This window comes from Somniosus microcephalus, chromosome 3 (assembly GCF_052327205.1).
Source record: "Somniosus microcephalus isolate GS21.2 chromosome 3, FLI_Smic_1.0, whole genome shotgun sequence".
In the NCBI taxonomy this organism is placed as follows: Eukaryota; Metazoa; Chordata; class Chondrichthyes; order Squaliformes; family Somniosidae; genus Somniosus; species Somniosus microcephalus.
In genome coordinates this window covers 347,539,799-347,559,459 of record NC_140989.1, presented here as the reverse complement: position 1 = coordinate 347,559,459, position 19,661 = coordinate 347,539,799, and the positions used below count along the sequence as shown (strand labels likewise).

Below are 19,661 nucleotides of genomic sequence, written 5' to 3'. Positions count from 1 at the left end.
CGGATTTGAACCCGGGTCCCTGGTGCTGTGAGGCAACAGTGCTAACCACTATGCCACCGTGCTGCCTTACCATTTGCCTTCTTAACCGCCTGCTGCACCTGCATGCTTACCTTCAGCGACTGGTGCACTTCCCCTTCTCCCAATCTATTGCCATTCAAATAATAATCTGCCTTCCTGTTTTTGCCACCAAAGTGGATAACCTCACATTTATCCACATTATAGTGCATTTGCCATGTTTCTGCCCAATCACCCAACCTGTCCAAATCGTACTGGAGTTTCACGACATCCTCCTCACAGCATACCCTCCCACCCAGCTTTGTGTCGTCTGCAAATTTGGAGATATTACATCCAATTCCCTCGTCCAGATCGTCATTAATATATATTGTGAACAGCTGGGGTCCTAGGACCGATCCTTGCGGTACCCCACTAGTCACTGCCTGCCACTCGGAAAACGACCCGTTTGTTCCAACTCTTTGCATTCTATCCGCCAACCAGTTCTCTATCCAAGTCAATACCTTGCCCCCAATCCCATGTGCCTTAATTTTGCACGCTAATCACTTATGCGGGACCTTATCGAAAGCCTTCTGAAAGTCCAAATACACCACATCCACTGGTTCTCCCTTATCTATTTTACCAGTTACATCCTCAAAAAATTCCAGTAGATTAGTCAAGCACGATTTACCTTTTGTAAATCCGTGTTGACTTTGTCTGATCCTGTCACTGCTTTCCAAGTGCTCTGCTATTACATCTTTTATAATGGACTCTAGCATTTTCCCCACTACCGATGTCAGGCTTACCGGTCTATAATTCCCCGCTTTTTCTCTACCACCTTTTTTGAATAGTGGGGTAACATTAGCTACCCTCCAATCCATGGGTACTGTTCCAGAGTCTATTGAGTTCTGGAAGATGACCAGCAATGCATCTACTATTTCCAGGGCCACTTCCTTAAGTACCCTAGGATGTAGATTATCAGGCCCTGGGGATTTATCGGCCTTCAATCCCGTCAACCTCCCCAACACCATTTCCCTACAAATACTGATTTCTTTCAGTTCCTCCCTCTCATTAGTCCCTATGTTCCCCGACATCTCTGGGAGGTTATTTGTGTCCTCCTTTGTGAAGACAGAGCCAAAATATGTATTTAATTGGCCTGCCATTTCTTTGTTCCCCATTATAAATTCCCCTGATTCTGACTCCAAGGGACCTACGCTTGACTTCACCAATCTTTTTCTCTTCACATATCTATAAAAGCTTTTACAGTCAGTTTTTATGTTCCCTGCAAGTTTACTTTCATAATCTATTTCCCCCCTCTTAATTAATCCCTTTGTCCTCCTTTGCTGAATCCTAAACTGCTCCCAATCCTCAGGTTTGCTGCTTTTTTTGGCCAATTTATATGTCCTCTCTTTGGATCTTATGTTATCCCTAATTTCCCTTGTTAGCCACGGTTGAGTCACCTTTTTTGATTTATTTTTATGCCAAACTGGGATAAACAAATTCTGTAGTTCATCCATGCGATCTTTGAATGTTTGCCATTGCCTATCCACCGTCAACCCTTTGAGTGACATTACCCAATCAATCCTACCCAACTCGCGTCTCATACCATCATAGTTCCCTTTATTTAAATTCAGGACCTTAGTCTCTGAGTCAACTACTTCACTCTCCATCTTAATGAAGAACTCTATCATATTATGATCGCTCCGACCCAAGGGGCCTCGCACAATAAGATTGCTAATTAATCCTTTCTCATTGCATAATACCCAGTCTAAGATGGCCTGATCCCGAGTTGGTTCCTCGACATATTGGTCCAGGAAACCATCCCGTATACACTCCAGGAATTCCTCCTCCACAGTATTGTTACTAATTTGGTTAGCCCAATCTATATGTAGTCAGACGTAAAAAATGTCTACTTTCTCTGTTGGAACATGAAAGTCCCCAGAAAAGAATTTGATCCATCCAGGTTGGGCTGACAGAGCTACAGACTGGAGCAATTTTTTTCTTTTCATAACCTAAGTGGCAACATCAAGCATACCTGAAAAGGGTACTCATAGGCACAGAAATTGCATAAGTTCCTCCTACTCCGCCCAACAATGTGTCTTAGCTTGAAGCTTCAAGGAGAACTCGTAATGCAGGGACATCCAATCTTTTGAAACCAGGAACTGTGTAGATGTGGGAAAACCAGTGAGTGGGCTGCATAAAATCACACAATAACCTGAGCCCTTCTACACACAAAAAGGCGAGAACCCCCACACACAAAGCAAGATCCTTATAAGTAAGCTCCCACATGGGTACGGTAGTGTTGTGGTTCTATCACTGGACTAGTAATCCAGAGAACATGTGTTTAAATTCCATCATGGCAGTTTGAGAATTTGAATTCAGTCTTTTTAAAACCTGGAAATATGAAGCTGGTATCAGTAAAAGTGATCATGAAGCTGTGGGATAGTTGCAAAAACCCACTGGTTCACTAATATCCTTTAGGGAAGGAAACCTGCTGCCCTTACGGGCATATAAGTCTGGTCTGTATGTGACTCCAGTCCCACGCCAACATAGTTGACTCTTAACTGTCCTCGGCTACTTGGAGATGGGCAATAATGCTGGCCTTGCCAGCGATGCCCACCTCCAGAGATTAAATAAAGGGATGCAAGCAAGCGAAGTCCTCTGCACAAAAAAGCGAGCTCCCATTCTTCCTCGAAAGCCCGTGAAATGTAGTACCTACAGCTCTTTGAAGTTCATGGATTTTGACCAGAGAGCAGTCTTTTTCTTGTCCCCAATAGCTGAAAGTTAGAGCTGTCCAGAGCTGCTGAAATAGAGTTTGCATATGACTGCAAAGAAGACCGTAACCAGCAGGAGCTTCATGGGCCAGATCAAAGGCACTTATGGGCCACGTTGGTCTGTAGACAGCACTGCCAGAATGGGCCAGAGTGAAAAATTCTCAAACCATCTTTGTGGTCTGTCTGAGTGAGAATGACAGTTTGTCACACATAGTTCTGTGCGGTGTCCATCTGAAGCTAGATTGAACCTCCTGAGTGTTGTTTCACGTAGGATCCTTGCAGCCAGCAGAATTGGGATCCTCAATTTTACTGGCTTGGGCTGGATTCCAAGACCATTTCAGGAATCCAGAGGTAAAAGACTGTGCCCTACACTATTGCACCATCTAGTGTCCAAAGCACAAGCCTTCAGTGGATAATGGAGAAAAGTAACTAGACTCTTCCTGGAAACTACGCAACAAGAGTCCTGAAAAATGTGCAGAAAGAGTAGAAAGTTCCAGGTAAAACCATTGTTCTCAAGAATTACTGCTTCAAATTGCTCTACAACCCCCATCCCCATACATTGTTAAATGCCACAGTATAGCATTCTTGTTGGTTGTGAGGTATGCTGTGCATCCAAGGGAGATTTCGGGGCTTTTTTTTTTCAGAAGGGGGAAAATTGAGGCAATGAATTACATAGACCTCCACAGAGCAGAACCAGTCCACTTGGCCCAGCAGTTCTATGCCAGTGTTTATGCTCCACACGAGCCTCCTCCCACCTTACTTTATTTCACCGTATCAATGTATCCTTCTATTCCTTTCTCCCTCATGTACTTATCTAGCTTCCCCCTAAATGCATCTGTGCTATTCGCCCTATGTGGTAGCGAGTTCCACATTCCCGCCACTCTGAGTACAGAAGTTTTTCCTGAATTTCTTCTTGGATTTATTAGTGACTATCTTATATTTATGGCAACTAATTTTGGACTCCCCATAAGTGGAAACACCTTCTTTACATCCACTCTATCGAACCCCTTCATAATTAAAACATTTAAAAACATTTTTATTCATTCACGGGATGTGGGCATCGCTGGTAAGCCCTGCATTTATTGCCCATCCCTACTTGCCCCTGAGAAGGTGGTAGTGAGCTGCTGCTTTAAAGTGCCGCAGTCCGTGTGGTGAAGGTACTCCCACAGTGCTGTTTGGTAGGGAATTCCAGGATTTTGACATGGCGATAAATTTCGAAGACAGGATGGTGTGTGACTTGGAGCCGGTGGTGTTCCCGTTCGCCTGCTGACTTTAGTCTGTCTTGGTGGTGGAGGTCTCTGGTTTTGGAGATGCTGTCAAAGAAGCCGTGGCGAGTTGCTGCAGTGCATCTTGTAGATGGTACACACTGCAGCTACGGTGCGCCGGTGGTGGAGGGAGTGAATGTCTAAGATGGTGGATGGGGTTCCGATCAAGTGGACTGCTTTGTCCTGGATGGTATTGAGCTTCTTGAGGGTTGTTGGAGCTGCACTCATCCAGGCAAGTGGAGGGTATTCTATCACATTCCTTTCTTGTGCCTTGTAAGTGGTGGAAAGGCTTTGGAGAGTTAGGGAGGGAGTTCCAGGATTTTGACCCAGCGATGATGAAGGTACGGCGATATACTTCCAAGTCAGGATGGTGTGTGACTTGGAGGGGAACTTGGAGGTGATGGTGTTCCCATGCACCTGCTGCCCTTGTCCTTCTAGGTGGAAGAGGTCACGGGCTTGGGAGGTACTGCCGAAGAAGCCTTGGCGAGTTGCTGCAGTGCATCTTGTAGATGGTACACACTGCAGCCACGGTACGCTGGTGGTGGAGGGAGTGAATGTTTAAGGTGGTGGATGGGGTGCCAATCAAGCGGGCTGCTTTGTCCTGGATGGTGTCGAGCTTCTTGAGTGTTGTTGCAGCTGCACTCATCCAGGCAAGTGGAGAGTATTCCATCACACTCCTTGTGCCTTGCAGATGGTGGAAAGGCTTTGGGGAGTCAGGAGGTGAGACACTCACTGCAGAATACCTAGCCTCTGACCTGCTCTTGTCGCCACAGTATTTAAGTGGCTGATCCAGTTAAGTTTCTGGTCAATGGTGACCCCCAGGATATTGATGATGGGGGACTTGGCAATGGTAATGCCGTTGAATGTCAAGGGGAGGTGATTAGACTCTCGCTTGTTGGAGATAGTCATTGCCTGGCACTTATGTGGTGTGAATAAGAACATAAGAACATAAGAAATAGGAGCAGGAGTAGGCCAATCGGCCCCTCGAGCCTGCTCCGCCATTCAATAAGATCATGGCTGATCTGATCCTAACCGCCAATCTACTATCACAGAACCATCTCCTGAATAACAGAATTAGACACACGAAATAGGAGCAGGATCAGGCTACACGGCCCCTGGGCCCGCTCCGCTACCCACAGGGCCATGACCAATCCGAACCTAGACTCATGTCCAAATTCCTGCCCGCTCCCCATAACCCTTTATTCTCTTTACTTCTAGGAAACTGTCTATTTCTGTTTTAAATTTATGTAATGATGTAGCTTCTACAGCTTTTTGGGGCAGCATATTCCATGGACCTACCACCCTCTGAGTGAAGTAGTTCCTCCTCATCTCAGTTTTGAAAGAGCAGCCCCTTATTCTAAGACTATGCCCCCTAGTTCTAGTTTCACCCATCATCGGGAACATCCTCCCCGCATCCACCCGATCCAACCCCTTCACAATCTTATATGTTTCAATAAGATCGCCTCTCATTCTTCTGAACTCCAATGAGTAGAGTCCCAATCTACTCAACCTCTCCTCATATGTCCATCCCCTCATCCCCGGGATTAACCGAGTGAACCTTCTTTGTACTGACTCGAGAGCAAGTATGTCTTTTCTTAAGTATGGACACCAAAACTGTATGCAGTATTCCAGGTACGGTCTCACCAATACCTTGTACAACTGAAGCAATACCTCCCTATTTTTATATTCTATCCCCCTAGCAATGAAAGCCAACATTCCATTGGCCGCCTTAATCACTTGCTGCACCTGCATACTAACCTTTTGAGTTTTGTGCACCAGGACCCCCAGATAAATGTTACCTGCTACTTATCAGCCCAAGCCTGAACATCGTCCAGGTCTTGTTGCATGTGAGCATGGACTGCTTCATTATCTGAGGAGTTGTGAATGGCCCTGAACACTGTGCAGTCATCAGCGAACATCCCCATTTCTGACCTTATGTTGGAGGGAAGGTCATTGACGAAGCAGTTGAAAATGGTTGGGCCTAGGACACTGCCCTGAGGAACTCCTGCAGCGATGTCCTGGGGCTGTGATGATTGACTTCCAACCACCACAACCATTTTCCTTTGTGCTAGGCATGACTTCAGCCAGTGAAGAGTTTTCCCCTGATTCCCATTGACTTCAGTTTTACTAGGGCTCCTTGTTGCCGCACTCGGTCAAATGCTGCCTTGATGTCAAGGGCAGTCACTCTCACCTCACCTCTGGAATTCTGCTCCTTTGTCCATGTTTGGACCAAGGCTGTAATGAGGTCGGGAGCCGAGTGGTCTTGGCGGAACCCAAACTGGGCATCAGTGAGCAGGTTATTGGTGAGTAAGTGCCGCTTGATAGCACTGTCGTTGACACCTCCCATCACTTTGCTGATGATTGAGAGTAGACTGATGGGGCGGTAATTGGCCGGATAGGATTGCAAGTTTTTATTTATTCGTTTTATGGGATGTGGGCATCGCTGGCAATGTCAGCATTTATTGGCCATTCCTAATTGCCCTTGAGAAGGTGGTGGTGAGCCGCCTTCTTGAACCGCTGCAGTCCATGTGGTGAAGGTACTCCCACAATGCTGTTAGGTAGGGAGTTCCAGGATTTTTGCCCAGCGACAATGAAGGATCGATGATATACTTCGAAGTCAGGATGGTGTGTGACTTGGAGGGGAACTTGGAGGTGGTGGTGTTCCCATGCGCCTGCTGCCCTTGTCCTTCTAGGTGGAAGAGGTCACGGGTTTGGGAGGTGCTGCCGAAGAAGCCTTGGCGAGTTGCTGCAGTGCATCTTGTAGATGGTACACACTGCAGCCACGGTACACCGGTGGTGGAGGGAGTGAATGTTTTAAGGTGGTGGATGGGGTGCCAATCAAGCGGGCTGCGTTGTATTGGACCCCCAGGATGTTGATGGTGGGGGATGTCTTCCTGTATTTTGTCGCAGTCTTCCTCAGTATAAACTCACCCCCCCAATTTGGTGTGATCCGCATATTTTGATATTGTACTTCCGATTCCTGAGTCCAAATCATTTATGTAAATAATAGCACTGATTACTGTGGAACATCACTTCCCACTGTTTGTAAATCTGAGTAACTACCTTTAACCCCTCCTGTGTTTTCTGTTATGTATCCAGTTTGTTATCTATTTAGCTACTTGACCCCTGACTCCACATGCTCTGACCTTAGTCATTAGTCATGCGGTACCTCATCCAAGGCCTTTTGAAAGTGCATGTGTAATACATTCACTGATGAATGATCTTTAATTGTGTAAATAACTCTACAATATGCTATATGATAGCTTGCAAGTACAGACGTGGTCAGTTTTTAATTTTTTTTTAAGTATGTCTTTGGTTTATAGCTTTTTTGGACTAACATTATTCTGCTTGCAGGCATAAATTAGCAATGAAAGATGCTGAAATTCAGAAGCTGGAATCCAGCCCGACCAACAGCAAAGTTTCAAAGCAACAATGTAGTGACGTTTTAGGCATAAGTTGCGATGTGTTGAATAGAATAAGCCCAGAACTAAAATCAAACATAAGTAAGAAAGGTAAGTTTGTACTTGGTTGGGTGGTGGGGGGAATAAAGGTGAAAGTGACAATTTAATCACAGCACAGTAGTAAAAAGCTTCTTTCTAAGCCTGTAGGTTTTGTCTGAATAGATGTGAAAATACAGGAAACTTTCGATTAACCGGCACCTAAATAACCGGAAATGCCGGTTAACTGGCAAAATTCAGGAGTAGGTTCAGGTAACTTTTATTACTTGCCTTCCTGCATGTGTTGCTGTGCAAGGGTGTGGCTGCAGCTGAGCTACAGAGACGCTTGCAACTTGTGGCCATTGTTTTGAACCTGTTGCTAAGCAACAGGGTTTGTTGCTTTATACGGAGCTCTCAGCTCCGTATCTTTTACTATAGCTTTCGGTTATCCGGAATTTTTGATAAACCGGCACCACGTCGGTCCCGTCGGTGCCGGATTAAAAAAAAGTTTCCTGTATATTCTTTTTAAATACATTATTGTCCATATCCTTTTATAAGTGATGGATTAGCTATTTCAGTTGTAACACCACATGTTTTGAGAGACTGTGCCTTCAGGAAGGAACTGAAGGAAAATTGGCAAGGGAGGGGGGAGTTGGACACTGGATGGAGATTGAAGGAGGCTAAATTTTTCCTTTTATTAAAGGGTAATTTCACTTTTTAAAAAAGGAATTAGAAACATAATAAGATGTGACCAATGCAGAGACCTTTGCTAAGGATATTCATTATATAATGGTTCAGTCTGCATCTGGTCCTTATAGGGAAGACTTGTCTGTTCTTAAAACATTTAATCTGTGAGTGCTATTCCTACCATAATCCTGATTCCTGTTTTTGAAGATGATGAGAAACAATGGGAGATTGATAAGTGGAGATTTATAACTTTTGTCCAAAATTGCTTTGTTTATAAGATTTTAAGCAAAGGAGTCAACCAATAGTATTTGCCTTAATCTCAACAAATGGGCTTTATATCAGCACCAACGCACAGCACAAATGTTGCAGTGCCGAACAGTACAGCTGGCATAAAATGCAATAATCAAGGGGTGGTTGTTCTATGGATATGGTCAAGTTTCTGTTACTGTAGGCCGACACTATGATAAGAATGCAAAAATCCAGAGAAAATGAAAGGTCTCATTGATCTAAATTCTGACTTCTCTAGATGAGAGTAACTGTTTTCAGAGCTATGGTGTGAAATGTCATAAATCTGCTTAATTCTGCCCTGACTGATCATCACTCACACTTTATAGCAAGGGTCTCTAAATAGTGATCAGGAGCGCTCCCCCCTCGTCCCAGCTCTGCCATACTGATGTTCAGCTTCACTCCTCTACTGCACTGTTGAGGTCAGCTAACTCGGCACAAACCTAGGGGCCAAGATTGGGACATTATATAATTTTTCTAAAACAAAAGCTCTTGGGTATTGTAACTGATCATACTTTATTAGGTTTGTAAAATAATAATTCTTTCTTTTGCTAATTCTAACACTTGGTCAGAGGACAGAAAGTCCTTGGAACAGCATTTAGAAGAGGAGCGATGTAGACAAAAGGAAATTGAGGAGCTGCAGACAGAATTATTGGAGGCAGAGGCTACAATCTCAACATTACAGACTCGGATGACTGAACAGATAAATAATTTTCAGCAGATACAAGAGCAACTGTTGGGAAAAAGCAAATGCATTGGAAAGATGGAACAGGAGGTGTGTAAGTTGCACATCCAGATAATGAAATATTGTTATAGTCCACAACTCCATTTTAGTACATGTGCTTTTTTTTCACCTTGCCCAAATGGACATTTTTGATTTGTGAACCTGGGTAGTGAGATTAATTTACCATGAGCGGCAACATGAATGAATGAAAACCTGTCCTTGTTTTGATAGTCATGCACGCAGTTTCTTATGTGGACTTGGATAATGAGCAGGAGGACTGGATGAGGGTGCTCCCTCCTCCCCGCCCCTCTCCACTCCAGGAGTAATTGTAATGCCACATCCACTGTCCTGCCTGACGTTCAACTCTGCTTATATCAGAGATTGAATCTGGAGAACCTCTGATCAGTATAGGTTAGTTCCAGACCACATGATGCATGCACCTCCTCGTGAGTCAGCAGATTCAAATGGAGTAGCTTCTCTTCCTGGGATCAAACTAAATTAGAATGTTGGATGCACTGACAGACTTTCACTCTTCCCTAGAACAATTATTTTAGTTGACTACTTTCACAACAAAACCAGCAGCTTATCATTTGATATCCAGTCAAATGGCTTGGCCATTAAATACACTTACAGGAAACTTTTTTTTATCCGGCACCGACGGGACCGACGTGGTGCCGGTTCATCAAAAATTCTGGATAACCGAAAGCTGTAGTAAAAGATACGGAGAGATGAGAGCTCCGTATAAAGCAATAAACCCTGTTGCTTAGCAACAGGTTCAGAACAATGGCCACAAGTTCCAAGCGTCTCTGTAGCTTAGCAACAGCTGCAGCCACACCCTTGCACAGCAACAGATCGAGGAAGGCAAGTACAATATGAGGTAAAACTTACCTGAACCTACTCCTGAATTTTGCCGGTTAACCGAGATTTCCGGTTATTTAGGTGCCGGTAAATCGAAAGTTTCCTGTATTTCATTACGTAGTTACACACAACTGCTGTCATTGGAATACAATTTCTAGCTGCTCACTAAGGAAGTGGATTTTCCTTCCACTTCATCCATTTGCTTCCAGTAACAACATTTAAAGTGACTGCCTGTTTCCTACACCAAGATCCTGAGCAAAAGATAAAGCTATAATTACAGTATCAAGCTTTCTGGAACTTACCAGAGAAGCTGAAGAAGAAATTATTATATCTGGCTGTGTGTTAATTAAACCTTGTTTTTACATTTTCTGGGTGCCAGCATTTCCTTCACGTTGCTAGGAAGATATCCGTCACAAAAATTCTGTATGATTAAACAGAAAATATTGTTACAATTATCTGGTTTTCTGAACCTACAAAGATCCCTGTTTAAATCAGTAAAAACGCTTTTACATAGGATCCCTTTTGAAGAGGGATCGGAACCATTTTAGAATGGGTACATATGTATATAATATTCTATGAGGTACATGTTTACTGTTTTCAGTCTTTATCCTATCCACAAAGACTGCCTACTTCCACCTCCATAACATCACCCGCCTGCCCATACCTGAGCCCATCTGCTGCTGAAACCCTCATCCATGCCTTTGTCACTCCAGACTCTTGACGATTCCAGTGCTACCCTGGCCATCCTCCCATACTGCACCTTCCATACATTTCAGCTCCTCCAAAACTCTGCTACCCATATTCAATCCTGCACCCATGATCCCTGTGCTTGCTGGCCTACTTGGCTCCTGGTTTCCCAAAGCCTTTAATTTAAAACTTTCCTCCTCATGTTTAAATTCCTTCATGGCCTTGCCTCTCCTTATCTCTGTGACCTCCTTCAGCCCTACAACTGCACCTTCCTGCCCCCACCCACCCTGAGAGCTCTCTTCACAGTTTCATGATTGTAGTTAGATTGTAAATAAACATGATGTATAAATTACAGCGACGTCAAGATTCCTATTAGAAACATAAACTTGTTTTTGATTGGTACCTCGGGTTTTGTGCTACAAATTAAAAGGTTGCTATATTATTGCGTGTGCAGTTACATGTTGCTTTTTCTCAGTTACAAAACTGTTGATCATTTTCTTGAGTAGCAATTAGAAATTTTGGAAGCAGATGATGTGGGATTTATTTATTTTTAAGTTGCATCTGGATCTTCAGAAAATTTTGGAAAGAGAGCTATTCTTTATTTTTACAACTGAAGCAAAATGTTAAGTCCTACCATAAGCAAAGCCTGATGCTGCCGCAATATGTTAGTAAATGGATCTCCTGTATTTTATCTCTGGACTGGAACACCCTTTGATCATGGACCAAACTGGTCAGTTTTCAATCCTTGACTTGGTGCTAAAAATGCCATGTTCTTTTAAAGGAGAAAGTAGTGACCTATAATATTGTTGTGTGAATAAACTACACATTAAGGCTTCTGTGATGAAACTGAAATTTTTTTCTGTTTCAGATTATAAAATTACAACATTATAGGGATAATTGATTGTTTGACTTTGTGTTCCCCAGCTAGGAATATGCGTATTGGAAATTCAGGAATGTACAATTTTCCGACCATTTAAAATAAGGTTCACAAAATTGCGTGCATGTTAGGTCTTGCCAAAAATGGCACATCGGTTTAAAAGGAATACAGGAATGTTCCATTTTTATATATGGGGAGCGGGTGCTTGAGTGAAAGGCCAAAGAATTTAAGTCTGATTTCTGGATAGTTGACCTAGCTATTGTATTCATATCCAGTAATAAACATTGATTATTTCAGGATACTTTAATATAGCCATACCCATCTGTTTGACAGCTAAGAAAAACAAAATCGCAGTTTTCTGCAGTGGAGAAACAGTTGGAGGAGAAAACCATTGCTTACTCAACCAACGCAGTAAAAGCAATTGAACACGAACAAGAACTTGCGGTAAAATTGGGATAATGATTAAATGACAAATAATGAGCAATGTTGACTTGGATTTTTAAATAATTTTTGAGCAACAGAGTGAATTGCAGTGACTAATTCCTATGTAAGATGTTACAATTTTTTAGACTTCTGAAAAAGTCCAATGAAGTCGCCTTGTCATTTGTAAAATGACAATATCTTGGCCATAATGCAGAAATCCATATTTACTGAAAATTAGAGTGTTGTTTAAAAAGTCCGTACATTTTTGAATATCTATCATGTTTTGCTATAATCCAAAAAATATATTTTGAGCAATTCCAACATTTAAACATTGAACTGAGTTCCCTTAACATTTTGCTGTTGTGACTTGGAAGCACTGCATTCCATGTAGAACTTAGAAATCCAAAATTTAGTAGACCTGTAAGCCAAATGAGTAAGGGTGAACTTTTTTATTTTCTGGAAATTACTTAAACCATGTTTTGAAACATTGAAATATACTTTGCATTTTATTGTAACATTTTAACAGTACATTTCCTTTTTAGAATTTTTTGTAAAGGAAGTACTTCACCAATAACACAAGCCTTCAAAACAAAAAAGCAAATTAGAATCCTAAAATTTATTGTATTAACATTGTTCAACAATGTGGAAAATTGCCCAAGTATGTCATGTCCACAAAAAGCAAGACAAATCCAACCCAGCCAATTAACACCCTATCCACCTACTCCCAATCGTTAGCAAAGTGATGAAAGGTGTCATCCACCGTGCAATCAAGCAGCACTTGCTCACCAATAACCTGATCACTGATGCTCAGTTTGGGTTTCAGCAAGTCCTGCGCCATTAGCATCCTTGTGGGGGGTGGATACCATTGACCAGAAACTCAACTGGACTAGCCACGTAAATACCAAGCCTCTCCACCACCTACAAAGTACAAGTCAGGAGTGGGATGGAATACTCTCCACTTTCCTGGATGGGTGCATCTGCAACAACACTCAAGGAACTGGATACCATCCAGAACCAAGCAGTCCGCTTGATAGGCACCACTAGCCTAAACATCACCCCCTCCGACGTGGCTACACACGATGCACTGCAACAACTCACCAAGGCTTCTTCGCCAGCACCTCCCAAACCTACGATCTCCATCAGCTAGGGCAGCTGGGGTATGGGAACACCACCACCTCCAAGTTCAAGTCACACTCTATCCTGACTTGGATATATCGTTGATCCTTGACTGTCACTGGGTCAAGATCCTCAAACTCCATACTTAACAACATTGTGGGAGCAGCTCCATCAAAATTCAAGAAGGCGGCTCACCACCACCACCTTGGGGCAATTAAGGATAGACAATTAAATGCTGGCCTTGTCAGCTATGCCCACATCCCAAGAATACATTTTAAAAACGGCTTTGGCTAAAAACTGAAACCAAACGCTTTTTTTAAAGTTCTAAATGTAGAACAATTTTATACCCAAACGTGGTGAAATCCTTTACTGTTTTAAAGAACCTAGAAATGCTTATCTGAGAAGGATTATTTTTGTCATTTAAGTAAACACACAGATCCTAGTTGGAAAAATTGGTGTCCTTCTCTTTTCCTCCTCCCTCCAATTGCATGACTTGTATGTGAAACATTCAAAGAATAATGTTATGTTTTTGTATAGAAAATTTTGTACAGATGTGCTGGAAGATATGTTCAATATTATCCACAACAGTTTAATTTTTACTGCTGTTTCCCTTCAAAATGTTAGGAAAAGAATAAAGAAATTAGCAAATTGGAAAAGTTCATTGAGGAGCAACATCAAGAAAATATTGTAGCACGCGAACATGTCAAGAAGATTCAAATTGAGCAGTGCCATGAACTGGAGAAACAGATTGAAATCGTAAGATTATTTTCTGATGCTAATTATTTCCAGATATACTGTAGACGATTATTGGTGGTATGATCATGCAGCTTAGGATTCCGGAAGTTTGTTGGTCTTGATATTTAGGAGTTTTAAAAATAAAAATGTATTCCTTTTTTAAATTAGGAACTATGGGCTGTACTCATTGAAGGAAATGCTGTTCTTAAAATGTCCACTAGGAGTTGCATGAGAACAATGATGTCTTTTTTTTACAACGACAGCTCATGATTTTTCTCTTTTTTTCATTTCAAAGGAGCTGATGTGGCTGATACTCATTTGCAGTTTTTATCTGTAAATTTCTTTTTCTTGAATAGTTACTCTTTTATGTAAATCTGATTGCAACAATGATCATAAAAACTATTACCATGCAAAAAAAAAATTGTAGAACAGGAGGAAAAATTATATAATTTACAGTATTTGGAGTTTTGTTAAAACATTAGCACGTTTAGCTAAACAGAAGAGAAATGTTAGTTTCTTCTACATTAGAAACACTCAACCCTTGAAGTTGCTGTGATTGGAAGAAGTTCTGTGAATTGCTGGTAATTGAGTCAGCAGTTGTCTGTGTCGCCATCGTTTTCATCAATAGATTCTCTAGTACTTTCAGCTTGGTTTCTTTCAGTAGACAAGGGTTCTGCTTTGCAAAACCACTGCAGACAAGTGCTGTGCATGCACTAACAATCCACTGATGTGCCATCCCATAATTGCCCATCTAATGTGGCCTGTGCAAGTAAATAGATACATGTTCATTTTTGCTTATCCATTTTCCCAAAAATACTTTAGAGTGCTTTTGAAGGTGTTATTGACAGAAGTGTGTAAAGGCTGAAATTTCTTCGTGAGAGCACCAGAAATTCATAGCCACATACCTTTGCAGATACTTCTGCAGTGCCCAGTTTGTAGGCCGATACAGAATCCATGATGAGTTAAGGGATATTGGAGGGGGAAAATTCAGTTATTTGCACCCCCCATTAGCGCCTTAAGAGGGCGCTAATGGGGCGCAAAGCAACCAGCGCCCGGGCGCGGTGATGTAAGCGCCGCTCGCGAAATTAACTAGACATTTTGCGGCGGTGCTAAACACTACCGCCACAATCTCCTGCGCTGGCAGATTGTGACGTCAGTCGAGTGCGCAGCGCCCCGGACTGGATATTGAGTGGCGCCCCCTGCCTTACCGCCTGCCGCTAGCAACGACAGGTTGAGGGGAGCGTTTTGCAGTCAGGAAGGGACTGGGAGAGCGCTATTTAAAGGCGACCGCTTCCTGCCTTTTTTTGTTGGTGACAGTTTTGCACCACGCATTCTGAGAGAGAGAGAGAGAGAGACTTCTGGAGAGATTCAACACTGTGTGAAGGAGTTTTGGGTACTGAGCAGCACTTTGCAGGTTCATTTTGATTTGCCCTTCCTTGTATCTATTTAGAAGAGACTGTGGGGGCTGCACTCTGAGCTCTTTCCCTGGGTGTCTCCATTGTTTTTTCCAGCAGATTTGATGTACAGGTCTCTCCAGGCCGAGATTCAAGGCTGCAATGAGCAGGATGTAGATGGAGTGCAAATTCAATCCTCCCCTTTAAGATAAAAACAGAAAAATGCTGGAGAAACTCAGCAGGTCAAGCAGCATCTGTGAAGAGAGAAACAGAGTTAATGTTTCAGTTCGATGACCTTTCATCAGAACTCCCCTTTAAGAACTGGCCGGCGCCAGTGTGTCTGTGTTCCATTGCTGACTGACATAACCTGAGCTTCGCCAGCGCTCAGAGGTAGCACCTCGCTCCTTGGCCTTTGCGCCTTAAGACAGGTGTGAAGTGCCTGATTTAGCGCTCCTAACACCTCCAGGGGCGATAAAAGCCAAGTTTGCCGTCGGAGGCGATAATTAGCGCCAGGTGCTAAACTTTGCGCACGGCTGCTAATGTCGCCCCAAATGGGGCGATACTGAATTTTTCTCCCATCTTCTATCTATATATATAAAAAGCGGTCCTTCTGTCTGTCATTCCGTCTGTCTGTCTGTATTGAATAAACTCGAAAGTTATAGAGCGTGATGCACTATCAATTGCTACAAAAGACTGGAGATTGAGTAAGTAATAAACAGGCTTTTATTACCAAAGAACAGAGCATGCCTCTTGGGGTTGCCTGGTATCCAAAAGGGCCGGAGGCTTCTGAGCAGCGACCTTTATACCCAGCCATGAGGGTGGAGCCAGGGGCGGAGTCAGCTGAGGCATGCACAGACAAGTACAACAATACTAACAACAGTGGTTTACCACATTCACCCCTTGTTTAGAATTGAGTCCGGCGGGGTGAAGTGCACTAAAAATTCGTGTACTGAAGTCTATCAGGAGGCCTTGTAAGCCGTCCTGAGCGTCGCAGCAGCGGCGGTGATGGTGCAGCATCCAACGTTGAACCCGGTGTCTCGTTCAGAGGAGGAGTAGCAGGTGGCGGACCCTGGGGCTGCTGCATGCCGTCTACAGGGGTCAGAGCATGGGTAATGGGAGGTAGCGATGGTGGTCTCTCAGAGGCACCCGAAGGTGCGAGGTCTCGTGCGGGGACTGTGTCCTGGGGGTAGGCAGGAGTAGCGGTGGGTGGCGAAGAGGGTGTTTCAGGAGCACCTGCAGGTGCGAGGTCTCGAATGGAGACTGTGTCCTCCCGCCCGTCCGGGTACACCACGTAAGCATACTGCGGGTTAGCGTGGAGGAGGCTCACCCTCTCGACCAGGGGGTCCGCCTTATGGGTCCTCACGTGCTTCCGCAGTAGGACGGGACCTGGAGAAGTCAGCCATGTTGGTAGCGAAATCCCCGACGTGGACTTCCTGGGGAAGGAGAACATTCTCTCGTGAGGAGTGGCATTGGTGGGTGTACAGAGCAGCGACCGAATGGAATGGAGCGCCGCAGGGAGGACCTCCTGCCAGCGGGAGGTCGGAAGGCCCTTAGATTTTAAGTTTAAAAGGACTGCCTTCCAGACTGTCGCATTCTCCCTTTCCACCTGGCCGTTACCCCGGGGGTTGTAGCTGGTGGTCCTGCTTGTAGCAATGCCTCTCGCGAGCAGGTACTGCCGAAGTTCGTCGCTCATAAAAGATGAGCCCCTGTCGCTATGGATATAGCTAGGGAAACCGAACAAGGCGAAGAGGTCATTCAGACATTTAATGACCGTGGTACTGGTCATGTCCGAGCAAGGGATGGCAAACGGGAAACGGGAGTACTCATCAATTATATTGAGGAAGTACACATTGCGGTCAGAGGAGGGGAGGGGCCCTTTAAAATCGATGCTCAGCCGCTCGAAGGGGCGCGTGGCTTTGATCAGGCTCGCTCTGTCTGGCCTATAAAAATGCGGCTTGCACTCGGCACAGATCTGGCAGTTCCTGGTCATGGTCCTGACCTCCTCGATGGAGTAGGGCAGGTTACGGGATTTGATAAAATGGAAGAACCTGGTGACCCCCGGGTGGCAGAGGTCATTGTGGAGGGTCTGTAGCCTATCAACCTGCGCGTTGGCGCACGTACCACGTGATAGGGCATCTGGGGGCTCATTGAGTTTCCCGGGCCGGTACAAGATATCGTAATTGTAGGTGGAGAGTTCGATTCTCCACCTTAAGATCTTGTCATTCTTGATTTTGCCCCGCTGCTTATTATGAAACATAAAAGCCACTGAACGCTGGTCAGTGAGCAGGGTAAATCGTTTTCCGGCCAGGTAATGCCGCCAATGTCGCACGGCTTCCACAATGGCCTGGGCCTCCTTTTCGACAGAGGAGTGTCGAATCTCGGGGCCCTGGAGGGTCCTTGAGAAAAAGGCCACGGGTCTCCCCGCCTGGTTAAGGGTTGCAGCTAGGGCAAAGTCGGATGCGTCGCTCTCCACTTGAAAAGGAAGGGACTCATCCACAGCGTGCATTGTGGCCTTCGCAATGTCTCCTTTTATGAGAGTGAAGGCTGCACAGGCCTCTGCTGTCAGGGGGAAGGAGGCGGACTTGATGAGGGGTCGGGCTTTATCCGCATAGTTGGGCACCCACTGCGCATAGTAAGAGAAAAACCCCAGGCATCTCTTCAGTGCTTTCTGGCAGTGGGGGAGGGGGAGCTCCATAAGGGGGCGCATTCTATCGGGGTCTGGGCCGATGACTCCGTTCTCCACTACGCAGCCAAGAATAGCAAGGCGCGTAGTACGAAACATACATTTGTCTTTGTTGTATGTGAGATTCAGCCGCTGGGCCGTCCGGAGGAATTTCTCTAGATTAACGTCGTGGTCCTGCTGGTCGTGGCCGCAGATGGTGACGTTGTCTAGATATGGGAAAGTGGCCTGGAGCGCGTTCTGGTCAACCATCCGGTCCATCTCCCGTTGGAAGACAGAAACTCCGTTGGTGACGCCGAAGGGAACTCTGAGAAAGTGATAGAGCCGACCGTCAGCTTCAAAAGCTGTGTACTGGCGGTCCTCAGCCCTGATGGGGAGCTGGTGGTATGCCGACTTCAGATCAATCGTCGAGAACACCCGGTATTGTGCTATCTGATTGACCATGTCAGATATGCGGGGGAGTGGATATGCATCCAGCTGGGTGTAGCGGTTGATCGTCTGGCTGTAGTCAATAACTAGGCGCTGTTTGCCGCCAGCCTTCACCACCACCACTTGTGCTCGCCATGGGCTATTGCTGCTCTCGATAATCCCTTCCTTCAGGAGTCTCGCTACCTCGGATTTAATGAAACCCCTATCCCCGGCACTGTAACGCCTACTTTTGGTAGCGATGGGCTTACAGTCGCGGGTGAGGTTAGCGAACAAGGAGGGGGGGGAGACTTTAAGGGTGGAGAGGCTGCAAATGGCGCGCGGCGGGCGATTTAAAAACTGCTGGCTGCAGACTGTGAGAGGGGGGAGGGGTCCACCATACGCTAAAGTGACACTCTTAAGGTGGCACTGAAAATCCAACCCCAGTAGGACGGCAGCGCAGAGATGGGGCAGGACCAGAAGTTTAAAATTTTTGTATTCAGTACCCCGCACTGAAAGAGTCACCATACAGTAGCCACCGACGTCCGCTGACTGGGCTTTGGAAGCCATAGAGATGCGATGACGCGTCGGCAGGACCGGGAGAGAGTAACTGCGCACCGTGTCGGGGTGTATAAAACTCTCCGTGCTCCCGCTGTCAAAAAGGCAGGTAGTGGCGCAGCCGTTTACCGTAATGTCCATCATGGACCTGGACAGTTGATGCGGGAGAGATTGATCCAGCGTCACGGAAGCCAGCGTATGTTCAAGCGTGTCGATGCGGTCGTCCGATGAGGCGGTGGTGGAGTCCGGGTCCCCCGTAACCAAAGTCGGAGGCGTCCAAGATGGCGGACAAAATGGCGGCGCCCACGGTCCCCACGCGGCTGGGGGAGCCCAAGATGGCGGACAAGATGGCTGCGCCCACGGTTCGCACGCAGCGCTGCTGGCGTTAGCGGTCTTCCCTTTGCAGGCGCTAACGTAGTGACCTTTCTTCCCGCAGCCGGAGCAGGTAGCATTCTTCGCGGGGCAGCGTGCTCTAGGGTGTTTAGCTTGGCCACAAAAATAGCATTTTTGTGCCTTGGACATCGCTGCAGCAGTTGGAGGTGGCGGTCCCATGGCCCAAGATTGCGGCGTCCACGGCGCGGGGCGATGAGGGGAGAAAGCGTCCATATTTCTGTGGGCCGCGTCGAGCGAGAGCGCGAGGGACACTGCCTTTGTCAGGTCTATTTCACCCTTCTCCAGCAGCCTCTGCCGGGAGTAGTCGGACCTTAGACCCGCAACGAAAGCGTCTCGTATCAGTCCCTCCGCATGTGCCGCGGCCGATACTTC

At 45.4% G+C, this 19,661-nt stretch overlaps 1 protein-coding gene across 4 annotated transcripts in view; it reads left to right on the top strand.

Moving 5' to 3' along the window:
• The window catches only part of ccdc18 (coiled-coil domain containing 18), a 183,272-nt gene that overhangs the window by 59,424 nt on the left and 104,187 nt on the right, over positions 1–19,661 (top strand). For 3 of the 4 annotated variants that reach the window (XM_085983311.1, XM_085983312.1, XM_085983309.1), the window contains 4 exons: positions 7,385–7,542; positions 9,012–9,214; positions 11,919–12,029; positions 13,749–13,880. In XM_085983311.1, the coding sequence (XP_085839437.1) occupies positions 7,385–7,542; positions 9,012–9,214; positions 11,919–12,029; positions 13,749–13,880 (604 nt within the window). The remainder of the gene's footprint in view (positions 1–7,384; positions 7,543–9,011; positions 9,215–11,918; positions 12,030–13,748; positions 13,881–19,661) is intronic. The other variant, XM_085983310.1, reaches the window with a different exon arrangement.